The sequence below is a fragment of the Scardinius erythrophthalmus genome (assembly GCF_964197995.2).
Source record: "Scardinius erythrophthalmus genome assembly, chromosome: 17".
Lineage (NCBI taxonomy): Eukaryota > Metazoa > Chordata > Actinopteri > Cypriniformes > Leuciscidae > Scardinius > Scardinius erythrophthalmus.
Window position 1 is genome coordinate 17,557,028 of NC_138237.1, and position 22,598 is coordinate 17,579,625.

Consider the following 22,598-nt stretch of genomic DNA (forward strand, 5'->3'; position numbering starts at 1 on the left):
ACAGCGTAATTATTTATATTTTATGTTAGTTGTTTCAACCAATTTTCAAGCACTGCCTGCTAACTTAGCTAGTTAGCTAGCGCGACTTCGTCATTTAAGAGTTCGGTAATGAATCGCTGCCACCTTTATAGCAACTTTTATTTAATTTAATTTTTTGGGATATACTTTTCATTATGTTTTATTGTCTTGAGTGAAGCGGCTTGTGAGAACAATGCTGGACCTCTAGGATTGTTATGGCCATCACCAGTCCTGTCTGTTTCATGGATCACCTGCCCCTGATTTTTGCTTTTCTTGTTCACACAAGCACACATTTTTGTTGTCTGTCATTGTTTAATAAAAATAGTTTATTTGAAAACTTTCTTTTGTATCAGCAATGCTTAAATTCGTTTTAATCTGTTATAGTTTTGACAATGTGTATGGCTTAATATTAAAATAATATTCTTAGTCTTAACATGATAATGTTTCACGTTGTGGTCCTGGGGTGGCCACTTTCATCAGAATAAGTGAGCTAGCTTAAGCGAATTCTGAACGGACCGCCACGGCAGACCTCTTTGCGTGATCACGAAGGTAGGCTAATGGCTGAAACAAAATTTATAAGCAAAATCACGTGAATCAATAGCCTAATATAGCCCAGTTGTGCTAAAATAAATATCATGAGACGTCCATCATCAGATGAATGATATGGAAAAGTTAAGTTAGAGCCGCTAAAGCCAGTGCTACTACCCATGCGAACATGAACACTAAGCTTTTCCCTCCAAAAATATAGCCTAAAACTTGTCTCCAAATGCAAAACTGACATTAACAAAATGCAATAACAGCTGAAAAAGTACTTGGGGTGTGTTTTATTTTATATTTACCGTTCAATAATGCAATCGCTGCTGTCTGTCCCATAGAAGAACATGACAGCCAGCGTATGTTTTAGAACTATTGGGGCGTACATGAACCACATGACAGCCTTAGCGGCGACATCAAAGAGTGTCGCAACTCTTTCTCTCTATGGCTCTGGGGGTTACCATCTTCCTTTTCCCGGACTTGTCCGGCGGGCGAGACTGTTAAAAATGTCCGGGATTCGGCTTTTGCGTTCTGCGGTCGCCATTCATTGTTTACATGCACACCTCTCGTTTCAATCTAACTGAATTAATTCCGATCGGTGAATCTGACTGTAGTGTTTACATGAACGCTAAACAAGTGATTGGTTGATTAGGGGTGGGAATCTTTTACCATCTCACGATTCGATTCGATTCCGATTCTTGAGGCTACGATTCGATTCAAAATCGATTTTCGATTCAAAAAGATTTTCGATTCAAAACAATTCGATTTTATTCATAATGATTTCTAATCAGGTTTCTGATCATGATCTACTCTCATCTGCTTTGCTATACAGAATGACAAACATAATAACAGACATTAAAGTGTCTTTTTCACATTTATTAAGTTCAATTCTCAGGGAAGTGCCTTTTATCAAAAACATTGAAAAAATGTTTTTACTTGGTACTTTTAAAGCAAAGTATTTATGATGACCCATAACGAACTTACTTCTAATACTTCCTATATTAATTTTATTAATAAAACAAATGGAAGTGATTTGGCAAGTCAACTGTAAGGTTACATTTGCCAGCATATGTCCCAACATTGCTGAGAACCAACAGGAAAATAAATGTGTGCTTGTACTAGCAGCACACTTGTAGTAAATTAATACAAACTTCAGCATATTCTGAATCTCTAGCATAGTAGCATTTAATAATAGACTTCTAACCAACATCCTCTTGTTATTTCCAATGAGCAATAATATTGCTGCAATATAATCCTTCATACAAAAAAAAAAAAAAAAAACATTTTGCTGTAGCAAATTCACAAACAGTTTTCGTTCAAAAATATAGAATTATGTACCAGAAGCTATCATAACGTATAATGCTTGTGGACTTACACATATTCTGAATAATTAGTTACATACAAAGTCGCTCTTGACTTATAGTACACAACTAAATAATAAAGAGTTATGACTTGAAATTTTTGCTGTATACCACAATCAAAAACAGCTTATACAAAGAAAGTGAATGAACATCTGCAGAGAGTAACTTACAGTCAAAATGTAACTTTTTGTGACTGGCATTGCACATTTGGCGCTTAGCCATCATGCGTCCGTTATGTGCGCGTCTCTCTGTTATGTGCACGCCACAGACTGTCCGCGCACGTGCACGTCCGCTTCAGAGTTCCGCCTTTTGCGTTCCGTCAATGTTACGTTATTAGAATTTTTTTTTTTTTTTTAGAAAATCGATTTTTGACATTTGTGAATCGATTCAGAATCGTCCACGTCCCGAATCGCGATTCATCTAAGAATCGATTTTTTCCCCCACCCCTATGGTTGATGTGCGTTTTAACATTGCTAAGAAAATTCCCGCTCCTCCGTGAGATATGCGAGACCCGGCGCGTCTCAGTAATGAAGCCACCGGCCTCGCGCCGTTCTCCCGCGGCCGTCAGCCTCGTCCTGCTCGCCACAGTAAACATGATGAATGGCGACTGTAGAACGCAAAAGCCGAATCCCGGACATTTTGGGTCTCTAAATCCCTGGCAAACTCATCACTTACTTAAGGCCTCATTATACTTCTGCGTCGGACCTACGCCGGAGCCTATACGCCGTATGGCCTCATTATACTTCTGCGTCGGACCTACGCCGGAGCCTATACGCCGTAGGCAACGTGTTGGTTTTAATTTATACTTCTGTGTCGTTGTCCGCGTTGACGCGCACCTAGGGAGCATGTGAAACCCCGAGGGAGGGGTTCTGGCAGACCAATCACCGCGCTTGTGTCCGCGTAGAATTGACGCGTTGTTACATTTTTGGAGAGGTGCACGTCAGGGTACGCCGTAGGGTACGCGCGCTACACAAAGCCTACGACGTAGCTACGGCGGCAGTTCGACGCAGAAGTATAAAACAGGCTGTAGGCAACGTGTTGGTTTTAATTTATACTTCTGTGTCGTTGTCCGCGTTGACGCGCACCTAGGGAGCATGTGAAACCCCGAGGGAGGGGTTCTGGCAGACCAATCACCGCGCTTGTGTCCGCGTAGAATTGACGCGTTGTTACATTTTTGGAGAGGTGCACGTCAGGGTACGCCGTAGGGTACGCGCGCTACACAAAGCCTACGACGTAGCTACGGCGGCAGTTCGACGCAGAAGTATAAAACAGGCTTTAGGCTAGCCTTGTTGTTTTCAACTGTGCTCTCTAACCGGTAGGCGTGGCCTCCTAAGGCAGCGAAGCAAGTGCATTCTGGGAGTTGTTGTCTTTCATCCACATAAGCCAAAAATACATTTTCTGGCTTTTCTCAGTCTAGAAAGCTCCAAATTCAAAAATTTCTCCACATTTCTTCTACTTAAATGACCTATTTTAAATACACATTCATCTTCCCAGAGGTGAAGTATCCCTTTAAGGAGACACGCAGGCAAGCCTGAGGCATGGCAACAACATGCAGCATCTTGTTCCCCTTCTCAGAGAACCTGGTTGCATACGCAACCTGAAATGTTGCCTTTCGAAGAGGAACTTCAACACTGCATCTTGGTGCTTTGGGGAACTCAATACTCACTTTGCCATGCTGAAGGAATGCCTGCCTCACTAAGCTGTGAATATAGTAGGTGTTGCCCCCCTTGGACAATAACAATGACAACCTTTTCTTTTCTGTAGATTTATTCGCCCCAGGTGTTTTTCTCTCTTGTTTTCTATGACAGATTTTGAGGCTGAAAGTTTTAACATGAACAACAACATGCGTTAACTGCCCTTATTCTCTGTACTCACTAGTCTTTTCTTCTCACAGCGCCCCCAACAGTATGCATATTTTCTGAGGCTTTCTATATTTATCCCCTTTACATTATATTAGTGCAAATTATCTAAACAAAGACATGAAACAAATTAAATAATTATTTGAGATCATAACATAGGCATAGCAGTAAGGCCCTGTTTACACCTGGTATTAAGATGCGTTTCGAACGACACTAGGTGTAAAAGTGGTCTAAAACATTTTGAGCTTGTCCACTTTAGACCACTCCCAGAGGTAGTCAAAAACGCATTCGACCGAATTGCTTTCGTAGCGTAGATTAACGTATTACAGAAATATATACACATTAAATAAGGTTCAAAAATAAAACCTGAAATATATATAAACTAAACTAATATACATGTATTCCATTATTCCTAAAGGCCTGGATGTAGTTGTACAGGACACCTGAGTCAATGGGCCCGATGTATATGTCAAGGGATCTTTAGGGCCAGCCGACTTGAAGGATTCACCTGTATCATAACTTTTCTCGCAGTGGCCAGGGTTACCCAACCCCTGTTCACTTGGGACTTACATTTTGGAGGCCTTTTCCATGAAACACTAAATCACTCTTTTGTGTTTTCACATAGCACTCACATCTTTACACTTGAGTGAACATTTACATTTACATTTAGTCATTTAGCAGACGCTTTTGTCCAAAGCGACTCACAAATTAGGACCAAATTAAGCGAGTCATCGTGAAGAGGCAAAAACAACACAAGAAGTGCTCAAAATACAAAGTTCAGGCATTGCTCAGAGTCAGATAAGGGAGGATTAAGGGAAAAGGAAAGAATTATTATTATTATTTTTATGAGATTAAGTGCTCATGGAAGAGATGAGTTTTCAGTTGTCTTTTGAATGTTGTCAGGGATTCTGCATTCCAGATGAGTATTATTCCACCAGCATGGAACCGTGAATGAGAATGTTCTGGAAAGTGATTTCGTGGCTCTCTGTGATGGTACCATGAGTCGTCGCTCGTTGACCGATCGTAGGCTTCTGGAAGGGATGAAGACTCGTAGGAGCGAGTGAAAGTAGGAGGGAGCTGAGCCTGTGATAGATCTGTAAGCAAGCGTCAATGTCTTGAACTTAGTAGTAGCCAGTGCAGAGAGATGAACAGAGGAGTGACATGAGCCCTTTTGGGCTCGTTGAAGACAAGACGAGCTGCATCGTTCTGGATCATCTGTAGAGGTTTAGTTGTAAATGATGGAAGTCCAGCCAGAAGAGCATTGCAGTAATCAAGCTTAGATATGACCAGCGCCTGGACGAGAAGTTGTGTTGCATGCTCAGTTAGGAAAGGCCTGATCTTCCTGACGTTTGAACAGTCAAACACAATCTCCTAAAATGAACAGGTTTGTTTGCACAGACAAGAGGGAATGATAACATTTAATAAACCTTTTATATTCGTTTTTTTTTTTAAATGGGGGAGGTATTAAAGTCAAATATCTTAATTTATTTTCTGCAGTCTCTGACTGCATGCATTATATGGTTAAATATTTTTATGACTGCTAAATTGATTGCTGCCCCTGGCAACCAGCTTTCTATAGTCTCTGCTAGTTTCATACCACTTGCAGCACTCGTCACAGTTTATTTACTGACTGATTAAGTGTTCATTATCTCACATAGCAGCAAGTGCGTTGACAGATTAATCAGTTTTTATTCTTGTTCATGGTTAGTAGTGACTCTTTATTTTATTGTATTTTATTTTTTATTAAAACATTGATGAAATGAAAACAATAATCGTTTCAATACACTTATCAATATATGTGCTCACACTCTGTAGAGAGAAATAAACAATGATTCCTAGCACTAATAACACACATCTGGCAATAAACATATTTGATTTTTTTTCAGTATGTTTAAACAGAATTTAACTTTAAGATGTTAAATTCTGGATATATTGTCTATAACCAATTAAGACGTATGTCTTTACCCAGAAAACAAGACAGCACAGTTATTTAAGTGTGCATAAACTCCATTAAAATTTCATTTCGCTTCTGTACTCAGTCTGAGACAGCGTCATAGCTTTCCATTTTCCTCAGGCCTGAAAACAGCCGGGCCAATCAACGAACAGAGGGCGGGCTGAGAGCCGTGACGTAGACGCTGATTGTATCGTGGATGCGTAGATTTACTTCACATAATCTGCAAAAGTCGTTCACAGCCATGTTCACTCCGGTATTTCGCTTGATGGTTTTTGTTTTCGCATCATACATGTGTTTACAGTGAAAGTTAGATGCGGCTGAGCATGCGCATAACACACGCCATAACCAAACGTTATGTGATTGGCTTACGGGTAACCAATGATTTTAAACTTCAGACAAGCGACCCCCCGCGAGAGAGAAAACACTTCTCTATTATGCCATTCCAGACTCTGTCTACGAAGCAAAGCGAAGTAGCAGAGTTTGGTATTACCAGGCTAGATCTCTCAGACCATATATGAGAGAACTTAGACATCTTGGTAAAATCATAAACACTAAAAAACAAAAATACATTATGTGTAACAAAGTCATATAATCAATATACAATTGATTGATTATATGACTTGTAGAATATAAATTGTACAGATTAAAATGGATGCAGCACAGAGACCCAGCTGCACCTAGATGCAACAGAACAGTCCTGGTGGCTTTTTTGGCTGATGCCTTATCACAAGAGGCTGTTTTAGCCACAGCAGCTATAGAGGCATAAGTAAAGATAAAAACAAAACACACTAACACAAAAAATACACAAGTGAAGGCTAAATCCAGATTCTTATATATCTGCAGTCTGAAAAGAGTAGTTCTTGAGCAGAATAAAGGCATTGCTGTCTTTGTAGTATCAATGGAATAGGAAATAATCAACTCAGACTATTAAGCACTGAATCAAACCCATCATCCATATAACACCAATGGCCATGTTAGTTCTTCTGGTGATTTCTGCATGTCTGAGAGAGATGCAATATTTGGACATAAGAAATCAATTCCCTTTTCACTCACCTATATTTACAGATGGTTTGAAAGTGGAAAATGGTGTAACAGCAGCAAAAGGTGACTGGACATCGAAGTTATGGAATCCGTATTCCAAAACAATGCTCAATTTTCTCTGCTGAAGAACGTGCTTTGCTTTTAGCGTTGGAACAAATTGAAAATACACAACAAAAGGATTCTATAATTTTTACAGACTCTAAATCTTGCCTTCAAGCAATGGACACTTTAAAAATCGTTCATCCTTTAGTGGACTGCATCTTAACCAAAGTGGATTATCTACAGAATCAGTATTGGCCTATCTTCAGTATATCTTCTGCTGGGTTCCAGGCCATGTTGGACTTTCAGGAAATGAGCGAGCTGATGCAGCTGCTAAAGAAGCTCTTAATCAGGAAGTAAGTGAATGTCAAATTCCTCCCTAAGATATTAGACCTTTTATTAATCAGTACATATTAGATAAGTGGCAAGAGGAGTGGAGCACGTGCAAGTAGCTTATAATTCATCCGGAAATTTCAAACAGACTTTTAATCACTCTTAAAACTAGATCTGATCAAGTGGTATTCACCAGATGTCATATGTCATACAAGTTTGACTCATGCCTTTTTGCTTAAAGGTGAATACCTAACTTTATGCATGTTTTGTAAGATTCCCCTCTCTGTTAAACGTATTTTATTGGACTGTCCTGGGTATAATACAAGTAGAATGCTCTTTTATGAAGTCATTTCACTTAAGGACTTATTTTATGCCTAAAACGGTTTTGGATTTTTTATCTCTTTAAATGTTAATTAAAATGTTTTTATATAATATGACTTGTTGTGTTTGTTTGCTTGGTTTTATGGTATTTATATGATATTTGTATTTTTGTAATGGCATTTTTGCCATGAAAATAGCCTTAGATGCTGACATGGGATTAAATAAAACATTCTATCTATCCATCTATCTGAGAGGGATGAGCCCTGACAGAGAGAGCATTTTTCATAATATTAATCCTACAGCAGATACAGACAACAGTGAACTCATAAAGAGACCAAGCCAAAGCAGTATTGTGAGATAAAAAGGTCACAATTACTTTTCATTTTTTAATTTCGTGGTAGAAACATGATGTATGTGAGTTTGGTGTATTAACGAAAACTGTCTATAGGCCTACCCTTCAGGGCTACACATATTTTGTAGTCAAGGAATGATATACAATAGAAATTTAGATGTAAAAAGATGTATTCTGTAATGTCTGCTATGTGATGCATTATAGAAACACAAGAAGAAACGAGATGAATATACAAACTCACGTCAGACTTTACTCAACAGAAGCTTCTATAAGCAAAACAGACATAGCCAAACAAACCCAGAGCTTGGATTCGAAAACAGACCTCAATAATAGAACAAAGAAGTCTGCTATGCTGATATACAAGTTCCTACATTGGTAAACAACATCAACAAATTACATCTCAGCTGAGTATTATCAGAGAATTTCATAAACTCTTACATTCAACAAGGTTAAATATGTGTGATTTTAATCATGTATCAGTATGCATGTGTGCATATATGCAGGGTCTTGATGAAATCACAATACAGTATGTACACCTCTACAAATAATTTTAATAAAAACAAATCATATATAGGGCCATTTAAAAAGATGAATTGATCAATTTAACTGATAGACAAATAGATTGCACAGATGCATTGGAAAGGACAGAGCTTGGACAAGAGAAAACTGCAAAATATGAATTCAAAACCTGTGCATACTGTTACAGACCATTGAGCAATAATCAACTCTAGAATTTATACAATAAAAGGAAAAGCTGTAAAAGATTACCCAAACACATCATATGAGTTTTTGCTAATATGAACAAATTATCTGACATAATGCTACTTAAAATGCTTTAGCTGTTGCGCATATTAGTCTGTTTTTATAGATTTCCAGAAGGATTAGAGGCTTAAAGTCTCATATTTTATCTATTGTAAATTATTGACAGTGTGATAAAAGCAGTTGTCATAAGATTAAATGGACAAAAAAACATTTTACATCCCATATTTGTGGTTACTACACTGGTAAACATTGTGACAAGTGTGGTTTAATTTGATACATGCTTTTCCATAAGTCAGTTATTTTTGTGTGGTTGATCTCAAATGTCTCATCATCATACACAAACTCATATTTTAAACTTTAAGAGAAATCTATTTTTGTATCTTAATAATGAAAGAATATTATCAACTAACCTTTTAGATAACATTTACATAGTTCCCCCCCCCCCATCAGTTATTATCTATTTTTCCTCTTCCTATCGCTGTATTACATCTATTGTGCTTTTTGAGACCAAATATGAAGTAGTATTTAAATAAAGAGCTAAAGGCCTGGTCTCTCAGGCCATATATAAGAGAACTTAGACATTTGGGGAAAATCATAAACACTACAAAGCAAAAATACATTACATGTAATGATGTCATATAGTTAGTATAAACATAAATCACTTCTTGGATAACTCCAACTAAAATGGATGCAGCACAGAGACCCAGCTGTATTAGATGCAACAGAACAGTCTTGTTGGCTTTTTTGGCAGACATTTTATCACAGGAGGCTGTTTTAGCCACAGCAGCTATAGAGGCATAAGTGAATATAATAACAAAAGTCACTACGACAAAAAATACACATGTAAAAGCTATTTCAAGTTTCTTATATATCTGCAGTCTGAACAGAGTAGTTCTTGAGCAGAACAAATTCATCACTGTGTTTGTTGTGTCAATGGAATAAAAGATAATAATCTCAGACAAGCACTGAATCAAACCCATCATCCAAATAACACCAATGGCCATGTTAGTTCTTTTGTAACTGGTGATTTCTGCATGTCTGAGAGGGATGCAGATGGCCACATACCTCTCCAGTGACATCAAAGCCAGATTTAGTACGGCAATCTGATAGAGGGATTGTGCAGCCGCAAGAAGAACGATACAGACATTTTTCAAAATAAAAATCCTGCTTACAGCACACACAAATAACACCACACTCATAAAGAGATTGAGCGTATCGACCCAAAGCAGGTGACCAAACAAAATGTAGCGAGATGTCTCCTGAAAAACAGTCTTTTTCCTCAAGGTGAAGATCATGACTCCATTGACATACAGGAAAATAACACATGTGGTCACACACAGGAATGTTTTCACCGGTGCATCTTGATCTACCAGGAATGGACTCTGAGTGAGGTTAGATGTAGAACCATTAAAAGAAGACATATTCAGAAAAAATAAAACATGAAGATGTTAACCTCAGATGCTGGTATACCACACTAACTAATACTGCAATCTACAATGTCCTTGGATTGCGTACAAATCTCCAGGTGTGTGTGCTGTTGATGGCACAGAGTGAGAAAGATCAGAGCGTCGCACTTTAAATATTGTTAAATTCATTATTATGTTACGTACGTATTGAATCCCAGTGGTTGTTTCGTGTATGTAGGGGGTGGGAGGAGGTCTGTGTGTGTTTACTTTGTTTACCTTGTAATTTGGCAAAACCTCCCTAGGAGGTTTGTTGGAAGCAGGGCCAGATTAAGAATTCAGTGGTTTGCTGAATCATATTCGAGTTTACGACCCCACTGGCAACTACAAGTCAATTTCTGCGATGGACCTGGCTATACTATGGTATTTTGTGCTTTGTAAATGACAAAATTGTTATCTTTATTTACTAATGTACATTTATTAATTTATTTTTTCTTTTGTACAAAAGCAATGCCTTCCGAAATACTTGGGGCTTGGGAAAATGGACTGTTGAGTACCCAGAACGGTGGAGGCTGGCTGACTCTAACAACTGTGGGTTTTTGGTTTGTACATTAAGTAATTACTTTTTTTTATCTTTTGTTGTACAGATCAGCCTTATAATACTGAGACGAACGGAAGGTTTCAGTCACTTTTGGGCTGATATATCTTATCTTGTGGAGTGTGTCATTAAAATAGCCTTTAAATGTCACAACATCCCAGGTTCAACGAGCTAACTACGTCTTCTTCAGTGAGTGGTGTTCCATAGCACTAAAGACTGTGCAAGTGTACAGTTGCACGTGACGTGTTGCAGCATGTTTGTGTGTTTTTGCAGAGTTCCCTCAAGCCAGTCCATCCATGGCACCCAGGTTCAACGAGCTAACTACGTCTTCTGCTGCGTTGCACCTTTGAGCTTGCATATCAAAGCAAAAACAGTGAGTGAGATAGTAAAATAAAGACTGATAAAATAAAGACTTCCATAGCACTAAAGACTGTGCAAGTGTACAGTTGCACGTGACGTGTTGTAGCATGTTTGTGTGTTTTTGCAGAGTTCCCTCAAGCCAGTCCATCCATGACACCTAGTCCAGCCTCCTCGCCTAGCAGGTCACGCCCCCACCATCTAAAGGGGAAATTGACTGACTGCATCATCTAGGCCTTAGGATGGTTCCACAAAGAATTGACTGCACATAAAACATGAATTTACTTCAAACTAAAGATTTGACTTTTCATACAGCAAAAGACAGTGCATCTATTTGTGTCTCATTAGCTCTCAAAAAAACTTGAACCTTACAGTTCATTAAATATTTTACTTTAATTTTTAAGAATTAAATTGAGGCCTTGTCCACACGGAGACGCGTTTAGCTGTATAGCCTACGTAATTTTTTTGTATCATATTGCCGTTTCGTCCTGACGGATCTGCCGTTTTGGGAGCCTGAAACTGCAATCTTTTTAAACCAGATCCCAAAGTGGATAAATCTGAAAACAATTGCTTTTTCATGTGTAGCCTACAGCAAATCCGTATATTTTGTGAAATGATGATGTCATTACCCCACGTGTCGACCCTAGTCAGATGTCTACGAGCCCCTAAAGGGACGTGGTGGTGGAAAAAAATTTAGGATGGGAGAATTTTTTTTTTTCAAATCTTTTGCGTTCCCTCGCAAAACTTTTGCGTTCCCCCGAGAAACTTTGCGTTCCCACGCAAAACTTTTGCGTTTCCTCGCAAAGTTATTTGCGTTCCCATGCAAAACTTTTGCGTTCCCTCGCAAAGTTATTTGCGTTCCCACGCAAAACTTTTGCGTTCCCTCGCAAAACCTGTTTTGAGCTCGGACAGACACTTCCTGTTTAATGTCCCGCTGGCAGTGTTTCAGAGCTCCGTACGTTAATGGAGAGTTTCATAGTGTTTGAACTTGGACTCAAATATAAAGATGCGGTCAGTGCTTAACTCAAGGAGTTCAGTGAAGCTGGCAATATTCACATAGGCTATTCGAACTTCCCTATTCTTGAGCTAAACGTTGTTAAAGCACAAACGACACCTATTTGCAATCACAGTAACCTAGACAACGAGCTACAACCCAATTATCATCTATCTTTTTTCCACCTCCACGTCCCTTTAGGGGCTCCGTAGATGTCTGTGTTCTGATTAAGACATTTCATATTTTGTACCAGGCCATATGGTTGTTCAATAAAGTTCTTGGTAAAAAAAAAAAGAAAAAGCTACTGCAATTATTATTGTATACAGCGCACAAGGTTTAAGCTCATGCTCCAATTCTTTTTCTCTGTTTTTATTGTATCTCTGTGGCAGAATTACAGCGCCACATTCTAGTCTGGAATGTATACATCGTTTTGAGTCGGTTTCAGTGTTTTCGTGTGTGCACAGATATTTCTCGAGACGACGCCGTGTTTACGGAATTTATTTTAGAACAAGAAAAAAAGATCGGATAGGGAAAGTTCTAGCTTCATGTGGCATCAGCTAGGGAGCCACTAATATGCGTATGCAGGGTATTTGAATTCGCTTTTGAACACATGATCGCTTTCTACTTTAACTTTCCAATTCGCGATCATGCATAGGCCTACTGTGTATGGGAGCCGCAGTACTGATTCAAAAAATAAAGTAATGACTCTCAAGCTGATGATGACCACTGAGTTTTTCACAGAAAGCGCTTTGACATGGCTTTGAATGTATTTTTTTAATGCAAACAAACAAACAAAAACACTCACAGTGTTGTCTGCTTTCCAGATCATACATGTGCACGCATACACATGCAACAGTTTACATGAATTTTTTATGATCAAATGAGAGACATATGTTATATTTATCTACATTATCTACATAATAATGTTAGCAACAAAGAAATTAAGCACTCAGTACTTTACACTGCATTTTATTTTTCTCATTGTTTCATTTTCAAGTACATTTTGATGTCACACATGTTGCATAAAACAGTATATGACTAAAGAAAATGAACCTTTATGGTAACTGTAATTATGTTTGTCATATGGCTGGAAAGAGTGCAAAACATGCAAATAAAACAACCCTTGCAAAACACCTTCTCATATCTGTGAGGTTCATCTCCAAAATCTCATTGTAAAGACACAAGTTCATATTTTGCAATTTAAGAGAAATTTCCTTTTCTATCTTAATAATGAAATAACATTATCTATTAAAGCCTTGTAGATAATATTTCAATAGGTTTTTACAATGACTTTTCAGCCTCCTCCTGCTAAATGTATCTCTGTATTACAACTGTTTTTCCTTTTGAGACCAAATGCAAAGTAGTATTTAAATAAATATCTAAAGGCCTGGTCTCTCATGCCATATATTAGAGGACTTAGACATCTTGGAAAAATCATAAACACTACAAAGCAAAAATACATCACATTCATTGAAGTTATATAGTTAGTATAAATATAAATGACTTCTTGGATAACTCCAACTAAAATGGATGCAGCACAGAGACCCAGCTGTATTAGATGCAACAGAACAGTCTTGTTGGCTTTTTTGGCAGACATTTTATCACAGGAGGCTGTTTTAGCCACAGCAGCTATAGAGGCATAAGTGAATATAATAACAAAAGTCACTACGACAAAAAATATACATGTAAAAGCTATATCAAGTTTCTTATATATCTGCAGTCTAAAGAGAGTAGTTCTTGAGCAGAACAAATCCATTGCTATGTCTGTATCATTGGAATAAAAGATAATAATCTCAGACAGGGATTGAATCCAGCTTAACATCCAAATAACACCAATGGCCATGTTAGTTCTTCCGTAGGTGGTGATTTCTGCATGTCTGAGAGGGATGCAGATGGCCACATACCTCTCCAGTGACATCAAAGCTAGATTTAATGTAGAGACCTGATAGAGAGCTGTTGCAGCAACGAGAAGGATGAGGCAGGCAATTTTCATAACAAAAAGCCTACAAACAGCACACACAAACAACACTACACTCATTAGAAGATTGAGCGTATCCACCCAAAGCATGTGACCAAACAAAATGTAGCGAGATGTCTCCTGAAAAACAGCCTTTTTTCTCAAAGTGAAGATCATGACTCCATTGACATACAGGAAAATAACACATGAGGACACAGACAAAAATGTTTTCAAATCTCGATCCACCAGTGATATAGTCAGAGTGATGTTAGATTTAGAATCATTCAAATTAGACATATTCAGGAGCATACAAAATACCAAAAATGCTGTTATAAAACACTGAATAATACTGTGATCTATAAAGTCTTTGTACTGTAACTGCAAATCTCCAGGCTTGTGTCACCTATGTTGTTGAAGGTACAAAGAATGACCAGAGACCATCACACTTTAAATATCAATGTAAAGCATATGTCATGAACTACGTATGGAATCCCAGTGGCTGGTTTGAGTGTCAAAATGACTGTGAAAAACAACAACAACAGCAGAAACACTTGGAGTGTATTTCAACAATAAGTGCCTGACTAACAGCATCAAGTATAGCAAATCCCAGTGGTTTATGTTTCCTTGTGCGTTTGTGTGTTTGTCTGTGCATTTACCTCAGACTCTGTACTAACTATTTAAAAAAAAAAAACAGTTAGGCAGAGTCTGATCTCACAGTTGGGAAAAGCTGATTGTGTGGACAGATGGTCAGTTAATGAAAATAATATATTTAATATCTCCTTCAATTTGTGTATTAATGGAGTTAAAAAAAGTTTTAATGGAGTGTTTAAATCACTGTTCGTTATTACACAGCTCTCTGGGATACTTGGTCAATCATGGGATTCAGCGATTAGATATTGTCCATGCAAAGTGGTCTAAGTTTATAGTGGTGAATGGCAAATCAGGGGTGCGTTTCCCAAAGCAATGGTCGCAAGTTCCATTGTTATTATCACCATAGTTCAATGAGTCGGTGTTTCCCGAAACCATAATTGCAATGAACATTCGCAAACAGCATCGCAAAGTTGTGAGGTTAAAGACAGCTCTCGACCTGTGTGGTAGAAGCATTAGTTTCTTATTTGTATTAAATGTGAATAAAGTTTTAATGTATTACATTAAATACTTATCATGAGCAAAATAAGCAAGCTGACACTCAGTACAGACTATATCTCTTTCATTTCTAATACATACAGTACAAATGTCATTTACGTCTTTAAGTTTGTCAGTAGATTAAAAGCACCGTTTTTAAAGAGTGCACTCTAGTACGTAAGAACGTGCAAATAGCCCGCTTTGTTTGCAGAGGCTAACTCCACCCAGGGTTGCGTCTGGCCAGACAAAATTACGGAAGATGATAAATTGTCGACAGTAGCGATAATGTTGGTGTAAGGCACGTGGCCGAAAGTGATATAAGAGTTCAATAAAAATGAATAAAATATTTGAAAATGTATGGAAATAAAGTGTCTAACGTGCGTTTAATAATAAAGTTTTTATCAGTTAGGTTAGGGCTTTATTGTCCCAATAAGTTAGCGTCCATTTGAATAGATAATCATTAACATTCTGTGTTATTATTATGACCGCCGCTAGCGTAGCTAGCGAAAGCGGTCATATAGGGATCGTCAAAGTTTTTTTTTTTTTTTTTTTTTGCCATCTACTGAATTTTTCGTCAACGATACCAGGGACACCGAAACACCGGGGAACATGAAATTTGGTGGGCATGTAGCCCCACTAGACTTTTACGGAAAAATTTCGTTTGGTCCCCGGGGGCCACTCCAACCCCCCCCCCCCCCCCCCGCGCTGGCCCCCCCAAACCCAAAAAATGCAGTTTTTCCTAAATAACTACCTGAACCGTGGCACCGAGGATGAACAAATTTTTATGGTATGTTGCTCTTAAGGGCCCACATCAACCTAGCGGGACATAATCACTCATTTGTGATTTGCGCCCCTCCCATAAAAAATGAAAATGCAATATTATTCTGCTTTAATCGCCGCTATCTTCAGTTGAGATGTTCAGAACTGCACCATATTTCATGTGTATGATTAACTTGACATCCTCTGGGGGTATGCTAAGTTTCGTAGAATTTCATCCATGGGGGGGTATAAAATAAATTCATTTATGTGCACATTTAGTGACTGTACACTCATCGGCCTGTAGATGGTGCTGTTGAGCGAAGGGTTGCTGGTTTAGGATGATACTGTCACACACACACACACATGCAGGAATACAAACAAACGCAAGCATGCACACACACTGACATCCACACGCACACACACACACACACACACACACACACACACACAAACGCACACATACAAATCCACATGCACAGACACACACACACACACACACACACACACACACAAACACACACGCGTTGTTAAAATTCAATCAATCTGTGAATTATTAAACAAACTGCCGATGTAGCATGAAAAAGACTTGCTTGAACACAATAAGTGTGTTTTTGAAACTCATTTTTGTAATACATTATGTAGGGAAAACCACTGTTATGGATGTGACGTTTTCACATTATGGATGTTAAGTGTCTAAACTAATGACTTTTGATATAAAACTTAAATAGTAATGGCAAATAATTACAAAACTCTAAATTATCCATGATCCACAGGAATACTCCAGACAGTCTTTTAAAATATACAACTTATATACATAAACACGCAATACAGCCAAATTGCTCCACATCATTTATTTTTGTGGAAAGCCAGTGCAGGCCTGAGCGGCGGTCATATTTTGTACCGCCATGCGGTAGGCCTACATCTAGTTGGATACAGTTTAATGTACAACAACACTGAGTCGCAAATAGCATCTGTCACTATTTATAAATATAAATATCCTCCAATACTATTTACACTTATAGCAAAGGAAATAGGTCTAACGCTATACATTGTGTAGCCTATATCGCTATTTTCACTTAGTGTAAAGACCATATCGCTAAGAAAATGCTGCTGTTTTCACATAATGTAAATACAATCTATTTCTATTTGCACTTAGTGTCGCTAAGAAAATATTTTCACTTAGTGCAAATAGCCACTGTAGCCTACGATAATTTCAACATGGCGTGAACGCACCTTTATTTACCATCTAGTGAAAAAAACTTCAGAGGACTAAAGTAGGCTACTGTTTTAATATTACGTAAAATTGTTGCAGTGCTAGTTTTGTTGCTTGGCCGAATATTTTGTATATACAATTAAAAGATAATATACAGGTAAAATAATATAATTTTGTGCTACTTCTTTACTTTCATATAAAAAATAATCTCTAATTAATACCCTACTATTATAATTAGTAGTTGTAGTAGAAGTAGCAAAGTGTGGATTCCCACCTGCTGTGTAAAAGAAAAAAAAGTCTCTTATTTATTTATTTGATTATGTGCATTAAAAATATGCACTTACTGTGTTTATCTGAACCCTCAATCACATCATGTCAGTCTTGAGGGTCACATCAGAATCTACTTGCAAACAGTCCCTTGCGTTTCCATTATTAAGCACATTAAATATTTAGTATATGTCTGTGTGTTTGTACAAATAGGTCTCTGGGGGTATGAAATGTGGTGTTGATGTCTACCTGAGGTGGTTACTTTGGGCCACAGGGAGAAGAAAACCTCATGTTTGGCACATGCTGTCCTCTAGATGTGTGCCCTTATTACCTAGTGTGCTATGTAAACATTAAAGTATAAAATAAACACAAAATCTTAAGGGGATATTCTAAGAAGTTGTCATGTAGTGACAGACATGTCATGCTGATGAAACTTACTCTCCATTTGTCTAAGAATATAAAAATGTAAAGAGCTAATTACAAAGTTTCCATAAACATAAATATGATCTATGGTCTTCTTCATGATAAAAAAACTATTATACTAAAATAAATAAACAAAGAATATAGCTACATGCATATAGAGTGCATTACTTCTTAAGTATACAGAAGTTTAGGCCTATTTTAATTTAGACAAATACGCAGATAGCAAATCGGGCATTGGCTGTAATTGAATAGAACTTCAGTGGAGCTTTCATATATATTTTATGTATCCTATTACACACACACCATTGAATAATATTTCTCACAGTTTTTGATTAGTTATGTAAAAATTGAAAGCCATTTAATTAATAAAATGGTTTATGCTTTCAAAAAATATGTATTACTATTTGTTTAGATTATCATAATAACATTCGAAAAGTAAAGGTAATTTGAAAAGAAGCAACAGCAACCGATGGAGGCATGCATGGTAAAAATTCAATACTGTTTTAATGTGACAAATAGCAACAAAAAAACAAAAAAACCAATACACCAGGCTATATAGGATAAATAGCCTTATGAAATAGTTTTTGTGAAGGAGCGATGTTTCAGTTTTTGAAAGATAAGCGTATGGTAGTAGGCTACGATCTATTAGGACATACTGGTGTTGTTGAATGAGAATAACACATCTGTCATTGAAGTGCAACGGTAACAAAAGTCTCTCCTCCTTCTTTGCTTGCAATGTAACGCAAGCTCATGCACGCCGCAAGATGGCAGTAACTAACCTTGTCAAATCAAAACACAGAACACGAGGAAGTGGGTTGCTAAGGAAATCAAATCAAGCCTGAAGGCGCTGTAAACAATGAACAAACGCTTACTGGATTAATATCAATGCTCGCTTTACAATCTTACCAGCTTTGCTGATCAATGAATGATTGGAGTGATTGTGTAAATCGTGGTACGCGTGCTAATTATAACTATTCTGCTTTGTTTATGGCGTTGTGAAACTGGAAAAGGAGCGTAGATAGTCAGGTCGCTAGTTAGCTAACGTTAGCTGTTCAGCTAGTTTTAATTTACCCTAGTTACAAGATGGATAGATATCTGTAGCAAGACTTAACTAAAAACGAAAACTTGTATTTAAACATGTTTTGGTGCACCTAAACAACCTGTAACGGTCTAAAAGTGTATTTATAGCCGAGATTATTATAGATGTTTATAAAGCAAAGTTTATTAATGCAAACAACAACTATACAATATAAAATAAGAACAAATATGTTAACAGAAATAGTGAGTATATGTTGGAGCAAAAAATAACAATTAAAAAGAAAATATATTCTAAAATATTATAGTGGAATATGCTAATGCAGTGTATGAAATTGGTTATATGACCATTTGAACAGATGCATGTGATAACCAACATACTGCATAATGTAATTTCAGGACTCTTATGGCAGAATTGCATATAATTGGGCAGATCATTGGGGCCACGGGTTTCCCACAGAACAGCCTCTTCTGCAAATGGGGTGTACACACAGGTGTCTTTTTTTGTTTTATTTTTTACTATTTTATACTGTGTTAAAAACTGAAGTTTACACTAGCTGTACCAAAAAACACTGATCTTATAGACAATTATTGTGTTTTTCTTACATTTTTTAAAGGTGTAAAGATTGTTTTAATGCTTATTTGATGTGCCAAACTTTAGCCTATATAATATATAAAGCTAAACTAATAATAATATAAACTACAAAAACGTTTTCACTTTGTGCCATTCAGGAGGAGCATGGAGGCTTCTTGCTGGTCTGAAGGAAGGTCAAACTCAAGTGGACATGCCTCAAACAGGGGACATGGCATACTGGAGCCATCCCATTGATTTGCACTACACTACTAAGGGCCTACAAGGTATTTGTATTAGAGGTCGACCTATATTAGATAGCAGATTTTACCCATACCAATAACTAGGTTGGACTGCACTGGCCGATAACCGATTAATCAACTGATAGTTTTTAAAATGGATTTACTGAATGAAAACTAAAATAGTGCTGAACTTTATTAACCAGAAAAATAAAACCGGTGCCACTGGTGGGCAAGTGATGTAGCCGGTGTTGCTTCTGAACACTGACTATTGCAGCAAGCCTAATGTATATACTCTCACACTTTATTTGCTTCTATTTTAGAACACTTGGTGATTACCTAATCAAAATGACAAAATATGGAGGTCGAAGCGTAGCGGCTAGGACAACTCACAGATATCGCACACCATTCAATTCAAGCTTTTGTCCAAAACAGTTTAATTACCAAACATGCAAAAATTCACTTCAAGAATAAACAAAGTGGCATAGATGAGATTGAAGTTCGGCGTTTCTGATTTGTTTATGTTTCTGTCGGCTGCATGAACATATCAATTTGCTTTTTCACGTCACTAGCATTAAAAATGCAAATTCGCTGGCTAACGAATGCATAAAAGTGACCAGCTGGACCAGGAACCGTATGTAAGAAATGTATTTCAGTTAATCATAAAATGGCCCTGATATGTCACTAGACATTAAGAAATCATGTTCATTTCAAATACTTATATCACTGACAACAGTAGTCCGGCCAGGATATTGTCATTTAAAAGTGAAGTTGCAGCCCTCAACTGATGTTGATGTTGTCATGTTGTGTTTTGGCCTGATGCGCCACCCTCCACCTATCTACTAATCACGAAGTCAGTAATGTTTCGGCATCCGGGTTGCCAGCTCTGCTCTAGTTACCACAGCTGCAGCTACAAACGTGTCGGATAAAAAATGTCTAACGTTACGAAACCTAAAAGAGCTCGTTATGAATCTGAAATACGCAAAACATCTCTCATGAAGCATAAACATAATTAACAGAAAAAAAACTTATTGTGTAAGACTCCTCACTTGCCATTGTAAGCTCCTTGTAGCAGCCTACGTTCCTGCTGGATCCTGCAGCCTAGCTGGCAACCTCGAGTCAGGGGGAGGGGGAGGGGATACACTGCTCTACAGTAATTTGAAAGTGATTGCAGTACCAGTTTTGGCCACAATCTTACATACGGTTCCTTTAACTGCTTGATGTACTACTTATGTTAGCGTCCTCTGAAATCTCAACGGCAAACATACTGCTGTTCTCCACTAATGCAGCATCTAGTCAACAAATTAATTACTTAATAATGATATGAAAGCATGTGCTGCAGTTTACTGTGTACACCGCTTCATTGTCAATGTTTTAAATCCGCATCTGAAGTGTCCTGCTCACGTCTGTCTCACGTGTCAAAACAAACAGCACGAGGCGTCAGTTATTCCACCTCTAGAGGCCGCTCTTGTACTGTATTTTTGCCAATAACCGATTGTTCCAGCAATCGGCTATCGATGCCGATTAATCGACCTTTAATTTGTATTGTGTTTTAGTGCCACTTAAACATGATTTAATATATCGGATGTGTTTTCTACTTCTAGGATGGCCAAAGCTGCACCTCCAAGTGTGGCATCAGGACTCTTTTGGGCGATGCCAGCTGTATGGTTATGGTTATATCCACGTACCATCAAGCCCCGGACAGCATCGCCTGCAATGCGCTACATGGCGACCGCTGGGATCCTGGCAGGATCAACTTGCCGAGATGTTTGTCGGAGGAGGACCACAACTGCGCTCGCCAGATCTCATTTACAGTGGCGCAGACCGATACAGACTCCACACGGTTGGCATGGGCACAGTTGAACTAGAGCTGTGCGTTATTCTACGCCACTTTGACAGATATGGTGTGGAGAGCTGAGAATGGACTGTGGACTGATACACATTTCAGATCAGAGATATGAGGAGTGAAAAGAAGGTAAAATATTTTATTATATTGGACAGGAGTTTTTAACATAATGTAATGTGTGAATGTAAAGGTGAATAGTTAAGTATGTAATACAATGAGTTGAGTGAAATGGCAAGGATGGATTTACGTCTATGTGTTTTTGTGCATTGGATCTTAAACAATACTTTTTAAATTTCATTTTTCTACATTTTTTGTACACTTTGTATGTTTTATAGAATTGTGTTTTGTTTTGATGCAATTAAATTTGGCAGTTTTCAAAGGTGAATCAAATCTGAATCAGACATTTTTAAATCGTTCATCATCAATGCTTGATGGGAAAGACCTTTCAAAGAAAAAACTGACGTTCAGTTCTATGAGTGCATAGTTCTTGTTGGTTTGTTTTTTATCTTTATGTAACAGGCTTTTTGTAGCAGGCTCTGTGTTTTGTAGATAGTGAGATACAACTCTGTCACATTTAGCTCATTTCCTGTGTGGAGTTTCTAACTGTTTTAGTGAGACTAAAAAAGACAAAAGAGCAGGTTAGATCACAGCTCATTTATGTTTCATGTAAAATTGAGGAAGTTTAAATCTTTACAACTCAAGGTTTTCAAAAATACAACTTTGTTCTCTGAATGGGCATGGAAACAGTTTATTAAAAAAACGGTTGACACCATCCTGTTTCAGAAATGGAAACATTGGCTGTTAGAAGTATTTTAATGCACTGTTTCATGTCCTGCTTATACTGAAGTTCATCAGTTCCTCTCTAAAAACTGTTTCTTTATTTAGACAAAAAGAGAGCTGGGGGAGGGTTGTTTTTTCTTACGTTGAGGAATGTGCAGTTGTCATCATTTGATGGCTTTGCTAATTCGCTGTTAAAATCTGCTTTCTTCGAAGAGTTCTCAAGTTTGAAAGTAGGATACCCTCTTTGGGAATTGCGTCTGCATTCTGTAAACACAAGCTGTGGAAGATATTTCAACAGATAAACTGCTGTGCTAGCATACTTTCTGTGTTGTGCGATTTAACGGTTCCCTTAACATACCCATATTTAAAAGTGCACACATTTGTTTCTTACTCATTAAAAATTATTTACATACAAATAAATGAAAGGATACTTTTGAAAAATGTTTTTAAAATCATG

At 37.6% G+C, this 22,598-nt stretch overlaps 3 protein-coding genes across 4 annotated transcripts; 1 reads left to right on the plus strand and 2 right to left on the minus strand.

Moving 5' to 3' along the window:
* Window positions 1–9,020: 9,020 nt before the first annotated feature.
* On the minus strand, window positions 9,021–9,995 carry LOC308706058 (odorant receptor 131-2-like; the record flags this gene model as incomplete). Its single annotated transcript, XM_081391444.1, has 1 exon — window positions 9,021–9,995. The coding sequence occupies one exon, from the start codon at window positions 9,993–9,995 to the stop codon at window positions 9,021–9,023; it is 975 nt and encodes a 324-aa protein (XP_081247570.1).
* A 3,225-nt stretch (window positions 9,996–13,220) lies between these two features.
* Window positions 13,221–14,180, minus strand: LOC308705523 (odorant receptor 131-2-like; the record flags this gene model as incomplete). Its single annotated transcript, XM_081390567.1, has 1 exon — window positions 13,221–14,180. The coding sequence occupies one exon, from the start codon at window positions 14,178–14,180 to the stop codon at window positions 13,221–13,223; it is 960 nt and encodes a 319-aa protein (XP_081246693.1).
* A 4,150-nt stretch (window positions 14,181–18,330) lies between these two features.
* Window positions 18,331–22,575, plus strand: b9d2 (B9 domain containing 2). 2 transcript variants are annotated; one of them, XM_081390036.1, is made up of 4 exons: window positions 18,331–18,622; window positions 19,105–19,187; window positions 19,438–19,563; window positions 21,120–21,744. In XM_081390036.1, exons 2-4 carry the CDS (start codon window positions 19,112–19,114, stop codon window positions 21,431–21,433), a joined length of 516 nt encoding a protein of 171 aa, XP_081246162.1. In that variant the 5' UTR covers window positions 18,331–18,622; window positions 19,105–19,111; the 3' UTR covers window positions 21,434–21,744. The 2 variants fall into 2 exon arrangements, with proteins under 2 accessions (XP_081246162.1, XP_081246161.1); XM_081390035.1 differs by having other exon boundaries at window positions 18,437–18,622; window positions 19,105–19,199; window positions 21,120–22,575.
* Window positions 22,576–22,598: the final 23 nt, after the last annotated feature.